Below are 13685 nucleotides of genomic sequence, written 5' to 3'. Positions count from 1 at the left end.
ACCTTTAAGGGGATAGAAATTCTTGCTTCCTGACAGCCAGAAAGCATTTTTTTCAAAAATTGGGATAGAGACAACTAAATAAATCTAATAGAGAGAGTAATGTTTCTGTAAATATAAAGAACAGAGATTTGGTATTTATTAATGTGTATCTATTAGTGTGGAAACCATCAGGTTTCAAACCAGCATATTATAACATAGTTTATAATTAATTTTATAAATATTTACATTAATAATTTTTTATTTTGTTAATATTTATGTTATATATATTTCTACATAATTTATAATATAACATATTTTTTGTAGACTAGAATGCATACACATTTCAATACAATGGGAAAAGATCTGTAAAGATATACATCAAAAGTTAACATAATTAACATAGTTACTGCTTGTATTTAGGAGTGATTTTTCTTTTTTCTCTTATACTTCTATTTTTAATTCTTCTGATATTAATATATATTACTTAAGTGATCAAAAAAGTTTAAAAGTATATATTATATGATTCCATTTATATATATAAAGTTCATAAATAAGCAAAGGCAGAAGAAAAATTAAATTTCCTTACTAAATCCATTGACAAATCCTTGAAAGACAGAGTGACATTCTTCTAGGGCTCAACTGACTCGATGTTAATACTTGGCTAAGGGCGAAAGGCAATCCTAGCCTACCCTCTATCCCTCCCACCCCCCAGCATCCTGTAAGTCTACTTTAACGTATAAAAATTCCTTTGGAAATTTCCTTTATTTCTAAAGCCCCCAGCATATATGGCACCAATATACATCTGAAGGGTCTCATGACTAAGGTTTTATTAGACGATAATACATGACCTTTTCCTGACAACAGCTAGCCCCCTCAAGGTCCTGGAAACCTTGCTTTCAAAATTCCTTAGAGACTTACACTACCCCAACCCCTCCCAACCTGGAAGTATACAATGGGCCACTCCTCATAACCCCAGTGTAGCTCTTTCTGCCCACAGGTCCTATCCCCATGCTTTATAATAAAACACCTTTTTGCACCAAAGATGTCTCAAGAATTCTTTCTTGGCCTTCTGCTTTCAACCATAACATCTTTCCTACATCAGTCAGGGGAGACATCATCCTTGGGGATACGGTCAATAACGAGAATGGTACCTAAGTGAGGTTTCTGGAATGCTGGTAAAGTTCTATTTCTTGAAATGGGTATTAGTTATGTGGAATGTTTAGTTTGTGAAAATTCATGAAGTTGTGTACTTTTTTGTATGTGTAATTTAATTGAAATTTTACCAAAACCCAAAAACAAACAAACAAAAAAACCAAACACTGTGTTTTTGTTTCCCTAGTAAAATATTCTGCCAAATGTTTTGCTTCTTCTCATATATGGCCTTTAATCTATTTCCCCCCTCTGTGAATCAGTTTCCCACAATCAGGGGAAAAAAAAAAATCTCATGCTTAGTATAGAATTATTCATTTATTCTGAGCCCAGATTATACTACCAACATTAAAAAAAATAACTCTTACACAAGTATGGTTTCTTATCATTTTCTTCTTCCCCTCATGATTAAAATATATGTATTTTTTTTTAATTACCTAGAAGACAGTTCTTTTAGTTCAGTTAAAGATAATCTTATGACACAGAAATCTCATGAATATAACTTCCATAAAATGTCAAAAGTTTCAGGGTACCTGGGTGGCTCAGTTGGTTAAGCATCTGCCTTAGACTCAGGTCTTGATCACAAGGTACCTGCTTCTCCCTCTCCCTCTGCCTCCGCCCCTTCCGCCACCCATCATGTTCTCTCAAATAATTAAAACATTTTTTAAATTTAAAATATATATATATAAAATGAATAAATAAAAATTAAAAATAACAAAATGCCAAAAGTTTCATTACAGTATCCCTGAAACTAACATTATGTGTCAACTATACTTCAGTTTAAAAAAAGTTTCATTACAGACATTAGTGATATTTACTATATTTACCTGATAATGAGGTTTATACCATTGCTTTAAGTCCCAATCCCAAAGAATCATCTGGAAAACAAAACAAAACACTTAGTTATAAACCAGAAATAAACAAATATATGTCAAGATGAAATAGAACATCTTCAATTACAGGTACCTAAAAGACAGCTTACAGTTTGGGAGAGCAACTGGAAATGTGAGAATTATAGAAAGAATATTCCATGAATTATATACTCTGTGATTGGGGAATCAAGAAAATTGTCAGAATAAAGCCACTATAATAAGGTATATTAACCTTCAAAATATCCATTACCACAAAAAGGAAAATACAAATCAAAATAATACCCAGTTACTAAAAATACAAGAAAAATTACAAATCATCAGACATTCTCCCTCCTCCCACCATCTTCAAAGGATCATCACTCATCATTCTAAACCATGTCAGTAGGTGGTGCTATTTCCTTACTAATAAGGTAGTTCTTGCAAAAGCAATTTAAAAAGCTTGTCTTTGGCACCTGGGTAGCTCAGTGGGTTAACCTTCTGCCTTCGGCTCAGGTCATGATCAAGGGGTCCTGGGACCCCTGCATCAGGCTCTCTGCTCAGCGGAGAGCCTGCTTCCCCCTCTCTCTCTGCCTGCCTCTCTGCCTACGTGTGATCTCTCTGTCAAATAAATGAATAAAATCTTAAAAAAAAAAAAAAAGCTTGTCCTTGAGGTTAGATTAAGTATAAAGTAACAGATTATAAACAGCAACACTCAACCCTTTTGATATGCAGATAATTAGTGACCGTTTTCCTGTTTGTCTCCTTTACAGGCTATCCATGATAACTTCTTAGTTTCAGACTAGTATTTTCCTGTCCTTTTTCTTCCCGGCAAGCTTTCTGGCCACTTCTCCTTCCAACAGTCACTATGCTCAAGGAGAAAACATTAGCTTTAATTTAGCAATCTATAACTGCTATCTATAATTAATCATAAATTTCTCTTTAATAAAAAGGTCTCCTTTTGCCAAAATAAATTGATAATAATCGCAATTTTCTACACAGCTTCCTAGTCTCTAATTTAAACCTAATTTGTAATACAATCACCTGATTTCTATATACTGAACTATTACTTTTTTTCCAAGTAAATTCTTCCCCCAACGGGGGGCTCCATCTCACAACCACAAAATCAGGAGTCACATGTTCTTATGGACTGAGTGAGCCACCAGGTGCACCTGAATCGTGAACTATCTGTGTTGTTTTTTATCCTTGGTCTTCTGTCTCCTGTCTGCAAAAGATCTTAAAGGGTTATCCACTCTATCACTGGTCCAATATTTTATCAGGAGTTGGCATATTTTTTTTTTCTATAGAGGGACAGATAGTAAATATTTTAGGCTATGGAAGCCACCTAAAGTCACTACGACATCATCTTTTTGTTTTACAATGCTTAAAATGCAAAACCATTCCTAGCTGGAAAGCCCTACAAAAAAAGGCTGCTGGCTGGATTTCGTCGGTGGGCTATCGTTTGCTGACCCCTATTTTAGAGGACATACCCACCCTTAATCACTCAAAAGATTGTCAGTTGTCATTATCACCCTGTCAATATCCTTACAAAACGTCATCTCTTGCTAGTGAAAAAAAAAAATATTTCTCCCCCAAAGAATATCCCAACATACTGTAACTACATCTAAAACCCATGGACCAGTACCCACAGAATGGACATGGTATAACTACATGCAAAGTAGTTCATGAATATTAATAGACTCATTAAATTTATGCAGTATTTTATATGGCCCTAAATGTAATCCTCACATAATTATTTCAGGTTGTGATGTGATCAGCATACATTCTAGATTCTAGAAACATTAATTAATACAGTTTAAGATGTTAATTACTTTCTCAGAACACTCATGTTAAAAGTAATGTAACTTGGGGCACCTGGCTGGCTCAGCTGGTTAAGCAGCAGACTCCTGATTTCAGCTCAGATCATGATCTCGGGATCCTGGGATTGAGCCCTGCACGGGACTCCAAACTCAACCCAGAATCTGCTTCTCCCTCTCTACCCCCACATTCCCTCTCCCTCTCTAAGATAAATAAAATTTTTTTTAAGAGTAACATACTTAAATCCCTAAGTTTCTTTTATACTTGGTATTTCTATGTTCCACTTTGTCCACTCTCACACAGTTGGTATTTTTAAAGTATTTATTTATTTGAGAGAGAGAGAGAGAGAGAGCGCAAGAACACACACACACACACACACACACACACACACACACACACACGCAAGGCAAGGGGTGGGGGGAGCAGGGTGAGAGGGAGAAACAGACTCCCCGCTGAGCAGGGAGTCCTACATGAGGCTTGATCCCAGGACTGACCTGAGCTGAAGGCAGACACTTAACTGAGCCAACCCAGGCGTCCCTACAATTGGTATTTTAGACCCAACTGCAATACTTCTCTTCTGTCCTTAATTTTTCTTTTGAGATTGAGGATGTCAACTAGCATAGTGATCATTCCTTTCATTATTTGTAAACCTGAGGTTTTGTTTTGGTTTTTTTTTTAAGATTTTATTCATTCATTTTGACAGAGAGAGAGAGATCACAAGCAGACAGAGCAGCAGGCAGAGAGAGGGGGGGGAAGCAGGCTCCCTGCCAAGCAGAGAGCCCAATGTGGGGCTCGATCCCAGGACCGTGAGATCATGACCTGAGCCGAAGGCAGAGGCTTAACCCACTAAGCCACCCAGGTGCCCCAAACCTGAGGTTTTCTTAAGTCACCAATAAAAGCACAGAACAGACAGGTATGAAGTCAGAGCCACATGATAGGTCACCAAACATTACCTAGGAGAGAGGCATCAATTCACTAATTTGCATTCTAAATCTGTAAACTTGCCTAACTACCGTCCTCCAATCCATATTTCCACATGTCTTCTACAAAGTATGCCATTAAACAGTGACAAATGGGGATCTCAGGGTCCTGGGATCGAGCCCCGCATGGGGCTCTCTGCTCAGCGGGGAGCCTGCTTCCTCTTCTCTCTCTGCCTGCGTCTCTGACTACTTGTGATCTGTCTCTGTCAAGTAAATAAATAAAATCTTTTAAAAAACAAAACAAAACAACAACAAAAACAACAACAACAAAAAAACAGTGACAAATGCCTATTCCTCACTTTCCCAATTCATGGGTCTACATAGAAGCTGATGTTTTGCTAAATCAAGCATATTTTCATTAGGATAGTTTCTTAACACGGAGTCTTCCTTGCTCCCCATTTCATTCAACTATAATTAAATACTATCTTCTTAAATGCTTGTAGTCTACTGCCAGAACCATACCTGTATTCATATTATGCATTCTTAAGTTAGTGCTATCACTCCCAAGCAGGTGAAAACTGGTTCTTAGGACACACACAGACACACACAAAAAATCTTAAGAATAATAAAATGATTGTAGGTCTCCAAACACCACAGTACAGAAGCAGAGAGACTGTCAATCTACAGTACTGAAATTTCATGGAGGAGGAAGAATGATTCGAGGGGGAAAAAGGTCTAAAACGGCTCATTGGGAGGGGAATGAAAATGAAAACAGGTTGAGAAATAGGGACATAAAGTCATGCGGCTTCTTGCTGAGAGAAACAACATTAGCTTATGGTCTGAGCGCACCGTGCTGAAGGTTTGCCTGTTTAGAAGCTGCAGCAACATGAGAGGTCATGGACGCCCTACTCCAACTGCTCTTGGAGGCCTTTGTCTGAAGTCCCCTGCAGGTTAGCCACTGAAAAAACATACAGTGAAAGTCACAAACTGCTGGCAGACTGTATTCTGTTTAATCTGAACACCGAGCGATTAGTGATTTTGAGCAAACACAATTTTTGCCTGGGTCCACCAGGAATTCTGCAGGTACGAATGTATGAAAAGCAGTGTGACTCCAAGTGTGCACCACGGTAAGATAAAGAAAGAAATGGACAGTACAGGCTTAGGGATTTTTATAGCAATTTAACATTGGCCGAAACGTTGTTAGTGCATTTTATAAAAGCATCGATCCACAACGGATCAGAAGAAAAGCCTTCCCAAAACTTGGACTTTGCTATACCGTTTAACCTAGATGCACACAGCAGCACTGTATGGGGTAGCAAGCAAACTCGGTGAAACCCAACTGTCCGTAATAAGATGAGGACACTGGTGTATTCACACCATGGAATACAACGGTGAAAATAAATGAAGTACCGTTACATACTCCATAAATTAATCCCAGAAACAGAGGACTGAATAAGAAAAGTCATAGAAGAATACACACAGTATAATTTGATACCTGTAAAATATTTACTTTTCAGGAAAGTAAAATATACTTTTAAAATAATTACTTTTCAGGAATATAAATAAGATACATTTATATCATATATATATATAAATATATACATACATATATATATATAAATATATACATACATAAATATATATATATATATATATATATATATAACATATATTAAAATAATTACTTTCCAGGAATATAAATATATAGGAAACTCTAAGAAATTCAGGATGGTGATTGTTTCTAAGGGATAAGAGAAGGAAACTGGAGCCAGGCGTGGCATACAAGGAACTTCAAAGTTACCGGTAATGTTCAAAATCAATGGTAATGGAGAGTAGCTGGTGTTTGTTATCCTTCGTCTATACTTTATGCATATTTTGTAAGTATTTATGTAGCTTTAATTAAAAACTAAGAATTTAGGAAGTTAAAGAAGTGAAGACAGTGACTAGTGAAAACTCTTGAGAAATTGTGCTGTAAGTGGCAAGAATGAAATGGGGTAATGGTTGGAAAAGAATGTGGGGATAATACTTTTGTCGTCGTCGACATGGTTAACAAAAGCTCTAGGTTCTAGAGCTTGTCTATACCTGATAGGAATGATCCAGGACAGTAGCTGAACTAATAATACAGGATAGATTGAGAGATACTCAAAATAACAAAATCCTTAAGAAAGATACTGCTCAATGGCTCTATAATAGGATTTAGATAAAATTTAAACTAGGAAACAGTAATGGAGTATTAGCCATTATTTATCAGATTATGATCCATAAATCACTTGTTCATCAGTGGTCTGGAATATTTAGAGGGAAAAAGGAATCTATATACTTTACATATATTTCACAATTATGAAATATTATATTAATTCTGATTTCCACAGAGATCTCATCATCCTCACCGTAATAGCTATTATTTTCTTAAAAGCTGGGCAGGTGCCCTAAGGCCTGTGTTATTCTTTACAAATTATCTTAACTGAAGTATTTTTACGTCACTGGAATATTATTGTTTGCATCTATTAAAGTTTGCATTCTTTTCATTGTGTTGCACTATATCTCCAATCAAAAAAAGAAATGGCTCAAAGTTGGTTTCCTAAAGCTTTTAAGGTGTTGATAAAAATAGAAACATAAATAACTCAGAATTAATGCTCAGCCTAGATCAAGAACAAGACTCCAGGGGCGCCTGGGTGGCTCAGGTCATGATCTCCAGGTTCTAGAATGGAGCCCCAAGTTGGGCTCCCAGCTCAGCAGGGGGTCTGCTTCTCTCTCCCCCTCTCTGCCTCTCCTCCTGCTTGTGCTCTCTCAAATGAATAAATAAAACCTTAAAAAAAAAAAGACTCTAATGCTAATGGAATACAAATCTAATGCAAATACCACACAAACCCAAAAAATGAACATATTACTAGGACATACAAGAGTGACTATCTAAAAGCTAATTTTTTTTTAGACTTGTATTCATTTATCCTATATTCCTCTGTTTTCCACTTTGAAACTTTATCGAATAATGATAATAGGAAGCCATGGAAACTTTTAGGTCATATTCCAACAAAACCTAAAAATCGTTTTGGAAAACCAACAGACTCTTTCTAGAACAAGAGCATAATGCTTTCTTATATGAATCTGAAGATTTTTGTTCTTTTTTTTTTTTTTTAAGATTTTATTTATTTATTTATTTGACAGACAGAGATCACAAGTAGGCAGAGAGGCAGGCAGAGACAGAAGAAGGGAAGCAGGTTCCCCGCTGAGCAGAGAGCCCAATGCGGGACTTGATCCCAGGACCCTGGGATCATGACCTGAGCTGAAGGCAGAGGCTTTAACCTACTGAGCCACCCAGGCGCCCAAGATTTTCATTCTTAAAACAGAAGAGATACCATCCAGATTCTCTGCTCCTCACTGCAAATGCGCATTAAAAAAAAAAAAAAAAAAAGGATATACTACTGCTGAGGGGCTTGTAAAACCAGCCACACAGATGATAAACATTATGCTGGAAGAAATAACAGATCAAATAATTTCCAACATATACTTACGACACCTTGGGGTATCCCAGAACCGAAAAGGAATAGGATGTAAGAGTAATTACCGTCATGCTTGCATACAGTAGCTATGTCACTTAACTGCTGGATGAATGTGCTCATGGGCTAAGTCTGAATCAACTCTGGTTATGTGCAATACTTCGGAGGGAGGGTGGCAGACAAGTTCCTACGTATCTATCACTGAAAACCCATACTACAAAAGAGGATCCCCCCCCAACCATTTAATGATTATTTTGTGAACTCTGACAGAAACTGAGAAACGTGTATTAGAAGTTCTGACAGAATCAGTTATCTGTACAGCAAGAAGTCCTGCTAACAAGGAGACTATCTCCTAACTGCAGATTTATACACTACTTTATTCACAGAAGACAGCTGGTGGTTAAAACACATATGCTGGTCATAATTCAGCGTTTAAGAAATAGCATATATGTAACTGCACGCAGTTTTTGGCCAGAGTATACATCCTTTCCATGTGCTGTGGGAAATAGGGCAAATAAAATGTATTTGTTTTTGAGAGAGACAGAGGAGGGACAGAGGGAGAGGGAGAGAGGGACTCTCCAGCAGACTCCTGGCTAAGCGCAGAGCCTGATGTGGGGCTTAGTCCCATGACCCTGAGACCATGTCACACAGCCAAAATCAAGAGTCGGGTGCTTAACCAAGACACCCAGGCACCCCTATTTCTCAAGTTTTTAAATATGATAATGGTCATTAGCTTAGCAACTGACACAGCTCTGAAAATAATCTTCAGTGAGAAATCTCTTTACAGCTGCAGGGGCCACGCTGAATCTGAGTATTCAGAACCAAGAGCAAAAAACACTCGCTGCCTTTTATCACCCAATTACAATTTTGCTTGGATTTTTCTAATTTAACAGAACACAGAACAGAATAGAATTTGGTTGGATACAGAATGAATGTACAACACATAACCTATTCACTCATCAGTGAGCTACAACAGAGATACCCTTAATGTTGCAAACAATGTTCAGTGATATAAAAATACTGTGACTTTTTAGTTTTTAAAAATTATAATGAATCATTTTTATACATTTGTCTAAAGTTGGCAGTTGCCTACCATGCATACTGAATACATAGTATATGGTGCATGGATATTAAAAGTTTAAGAAAAACTGGCAGAAACATTCATTCCTCCCATATAATAATACACAGCTCTTTTAAAATCTTACTTCCAAGGAAACAGTTTATGTCCTGTATATACATTGTTCCTAAGTTAGCAAAATTTTAGGCATCTAAACTTTAATACCAATACCAAAGTAGAGTCTGTAAATAATTTAAATAGAAAAATAATTTAGCTAAGTTTTTAACCACAGTAAAAAAAGAAGTTATAGTGGGTACAGTATGTTTTCAGAATATGGTTCTGCTATATTAGAAGGCACCATTTAATGAAAGTATGAAATTTTAGTAGCTGTTTTAGGAGCTTCCAATATTTATGTTTCCTTTTCAGCTCAAATACAGTATCGGAAATTATTATATATTTTCACACACTGCGGTCATCTGTTCAAAACTAATTTTAAAAACAGCATTCTAAGTAGCATATGAGGTATATACTACTAAAAGAATTTTTTAGGGGATTTGATAAAGTGAACCCAAGACTATGCCTTCATATAAATTCAACTTTGTGGTTTAAAAAGTTGAATCCTGATAAGTTTCTGTTTGAATGTGTTTATAAGTCCAACATGCTTCACAGAGCTCTACAAAACCACCAATACCACAGTGAAACATCACCAGTACAACCAGGAGATGTTATCAGGTTCTATTACGTCAATGAGGTTTTATTTCATTGTTCCCTATGTAGCCAAAAAGAAAAACATAAATGCCCCTTCAAGTCAAACTCACAGAACTGTTAGACTTATGTGAAATTTTTAAAAAATGTTTATTACGGTACAGCTGTGAGTTAACTGTTACAATACCCTTTATTCTCAAATTGCTTAATGACAATTTACTTGAACTTTGTATATAAATCCATGCTAATGAAACTGACTGAATTTCAGTATTTCCAACTTTTTCTATTTCTATGCCTTCCAACGTAGGCCCAATAAGGAAACCATTTAACTATGTAATTGTGTTTACTGACCAGAAACCAGGAACATAAATGGATAGCCAAAGTGTTAAACGAACTGAACGTGTACCTTCTAACTGTCTAAAGGGCAAAGATAGTACCCTTGACCCCTGCATGACAAAGAAGGGCCCCAGACAGAAGAACTGAGAAGCAGAAAAAAGGTGTGTGTGTGTGTGTGTGTGTGTGTGTGTGTGTGTGTATAGGAAAGGTGGTGGGAGGACTCGTATTACTTGGATACCACTCCAACTAATCCAAACAATATGATTATGGTAACTTAGACAGTATGCTATGTACCAGCACCATATTAGACACTTAATACATATTGTCTCCTTTAATCTTTACTAGAATTCTCTGTGGTAAGCCTTATTTCCCCATTTTACAGATGACACAACAGAGACTAAGAAAGATTAAGTAACCAGCCCAAAGTCACATGACTAGTAAGTGGCAGAGACAGAAACTGAATTGGGCTCTAACTCCAAAGCTTTAAGGATTCTTAACCATGATGCCACACCATCTTCTTATTATTTGCTGAACACTATTATATGCCAGCATATAATAGTGTTTAACAGAATGTTAAACACTATTATATGTGTGTGCCAGGCACTTGGCAGCCATGTAAAATCACAACAACTTTGCCAGTCACCCCATTTTCTCGATGGAGAAGTTGAGGCTCAGTGATTATACTAATAATTCTGTATTTGCCTCCCAGAGTCCTTTTGCCCTTCCCTCGATCCCAGGGAGGCTGATCCCTATTCTCTAACACTAAGCTCCCATGCAGCTGATTTCTGCTTACCCTGGGACCCACCAACAGGAAACTAGGATCTGAGAGGAAAGAGAAATCAAGGTTATTTCTTTTCTGTTGCCTGCGTACACACCATTGTCCCGTGTAATGGCTGTGTACCTCCCCTCCCCTCTGCCCTGCCCCCATGACTACAGCTCTTACCAGATGGCCTTCCCTTCACAACTGAAGCTGTGACTTTGAAAACACCATTTCCACCCCTATCCTTGCAGCTCCAGGAGAGGTAACAGCTTTTCATGGTTGCTCGTCTCACCATCTCTCACCCACTCTTTTAACTCTGCCCATTCTCTCAAAGTCAATTCATCATTGAAATCTTTTTAACTGAACCAGCTTAAAATGAATTCTATTTCTACACCCCTAAATAGTACAGGGATGTTGTAACTAAGTTCACATGTCAGCTAGTAAATCACAGAGCTAGAATCTGAACTCAAATTTTACCTCCCTCCAATTTTATTCCCTTTCCAGTATGCTAAAAGGATAATTATTCATGCTTTTTATGAGATCTTTTCCAAAGACATTGCTTTTAATTAGCAAGTCACCCTGTAAAATCGGATCCCACCTTCCCTGCATTTCATGCAGTTAGTACAGATGGACTTTCTGAGCTCTAGTCAGTGGCCAGTTTTTCCACAAACATACTAGATCCAATCCCAGGTTGCCTACTTGAAGATATTTACAAATCTACTCTCTCCCTCTTTCTTACAACATCATTTTCTCTCTCTACAAAATCATTCTTACTAGATTATAAACATGCTGTCATTTCTCACATCTCACCTACACGTACCTTCTCGGGAATCACACTTACACTCAGCCACTGTCCCATTTCTCTGCTGCCCCTTGGAGCAAAATTCCTCAAAAGAGTGATGTTTGCCTCTTGTTTCCAATTCCTCCCCTATAATTCTCTCGTAAGAGGAGGCTGATTTAGCTACACTGGTTTATTTACTGGTCCTTGAACATGCCAGGCAAGTACCAATAAAATTCACTCCCCTTTCTTTTTCTTTATAAATTCAAAAGGAAATAAATTACATAATACTGTAGTACAAGGTGTGATTTTTCTGAAGCTGGACTAATAATTCAGATTTTATAAGGGAGCACCTGAAATATAAGTTTCATTATTTTTTTTTTTTCCTGTCAAGAGTACAAAAACCAGTGACAAAGACATTTAAAGGGACAGGAATAAACACAGGTTGAGTGAGTATAATACAAAAGTATAGAAGTCATACATTATTTGAAATACACAGAGCTTTAACCTGTGGAAATACCAATTACTTAAATCTCCACATCCTACTGATAAACTAATAAGAACTTAAAATTTTGTTCATTAGCTCTTAGGAGACTATTTTGTTTTTATCATTTGATGTTCTAAAACTGAGTAAAACACCTTTTTAAAAATCTTACAATTTTTCATAATCATTTAAAAGTTATAAAACAGTTCCACATACCATGGCCTAATTAGTGTGTTGAGGGACTAGAAGCAAAGAGAGCCATTTTTTAAGTATAATACATAATAGCTTCTATTTTACCCATGTTCTTAATCGTAATCTTAATCTTAATCTCTACAGGTTTTCAAAGTTTTACCTACCTGCTCTTCCTCTAGATCTCATAGGTCTTTCTGGATATACATCTTGGTGCATGCCTCAACAACTTTCTTTAGCTTACGACTGACAAAATTTTATCTCCATCTCTGACAAAGACTCCACATTCTCACCATTCTGGGGATAATATGCCAAAAATAACTGGAAAAATTGAAATTGTGAACCTTTAAAGAAACTAATTTCTATTTCCCACCCCCCGCCATCGTGAATAAATAAAATGTCTTCCTTTTAAGTTACAATGTGGTTTTTAGGATAATTTAAGAAAATACGAGGATTAAATTATTAATAGCTAATACTGTTTAAAACCTTACTAAAACACTTGAAGAATATGCATAAGGCACATCTTAACAAATATTCTAGAATTCTAAGGGTGGCTTATGAACAAGACCAAAAGAGAAAAAATGGTTCCTCACTTTGATAAAAATATGCTACAAACTTGACTCTGGGTCTGGAAAGAAAATCAGATCACAAGGGCCTTCAGGGAGGGGGAGAGGATGTGAGATCAACCTAAGATGGTGGTCTTACAACCAAACCTTAAGACACTCTCATCTCTACATACAACAGGTAGGCTGATGGGCTACAGCCCAAGCTCTCAGACACTGTACTGTACGGCTTCCCACCTACTTACCACTGAAACAGGAGTCTCGGTTGCTTTTTTCCTCGTCATCAACTCTATAGGGCTCACACAACGAAAAGATCCACAATCACAGTCGTTCAAGTGAAACAAAGGAACTAGCTGGTCCTATAGACAGGCACGCCCTGTGACTAACAAAGCAAATACAACATGTATTTCTTCTCTGGCTGCCCTTTAAAATTTATCTGGGGACAGATAAATTATAGTTCAAACTTGAGGATGGTGAGCCAACCAAGACAAAAGCAGTACTGGTGAAATGGTTACATGTATGTATTGAGGAAAAACTAAAAAATAACACATGCAAAATCTGCTAGAAGTCCCTCTGTGCAGGAATTCTGCTCTTTGGCT

The 13685-nt window shown here is 36.9% G+C and overlaps 1 protein-coding gene across 2 annotated transcripts in view; it reads right to left on the bottom strand.

Annotated features, from left to right (window-relative positions):
• Positions 1-13685, bottom strand: part of PDE3B (phosphodiesterase 3B) — a 182608-nt gene that overhangs the window by 65019 nt on the left and 103904 nt on the right. For both annotated transcript variants that reach the window (XM_047690782.1, XM_047690781.1), the window contains exon 2: positions 1956-2006. In XM_047690782.1, the coding sequence (XP_047546738.1) occupies positions 1956-2006 (51 nt within the window). The remainder of the gene's footprint in view (positions 1-1955; positions 2007-13685) is intronic.

Source organism: Lutra lutra, chromosome 10 (assembly GCF_902655055.1).
Source record: "Lutra lutra chromosome 10, mLutLut1.2, whole genome shotgun sequence".
Classification (NCBI taxonomy): domain Eukaryota; kingdom Metazoa; phylum Chordata; class Mammalia; order Carnivora; family Mustelidae; genus Lutra; species Lutra lutra.
Note: the sequence above shows the minus strand (reverse complement) of the source record. Positions and strands in the feature narration are given on the sequence as shown.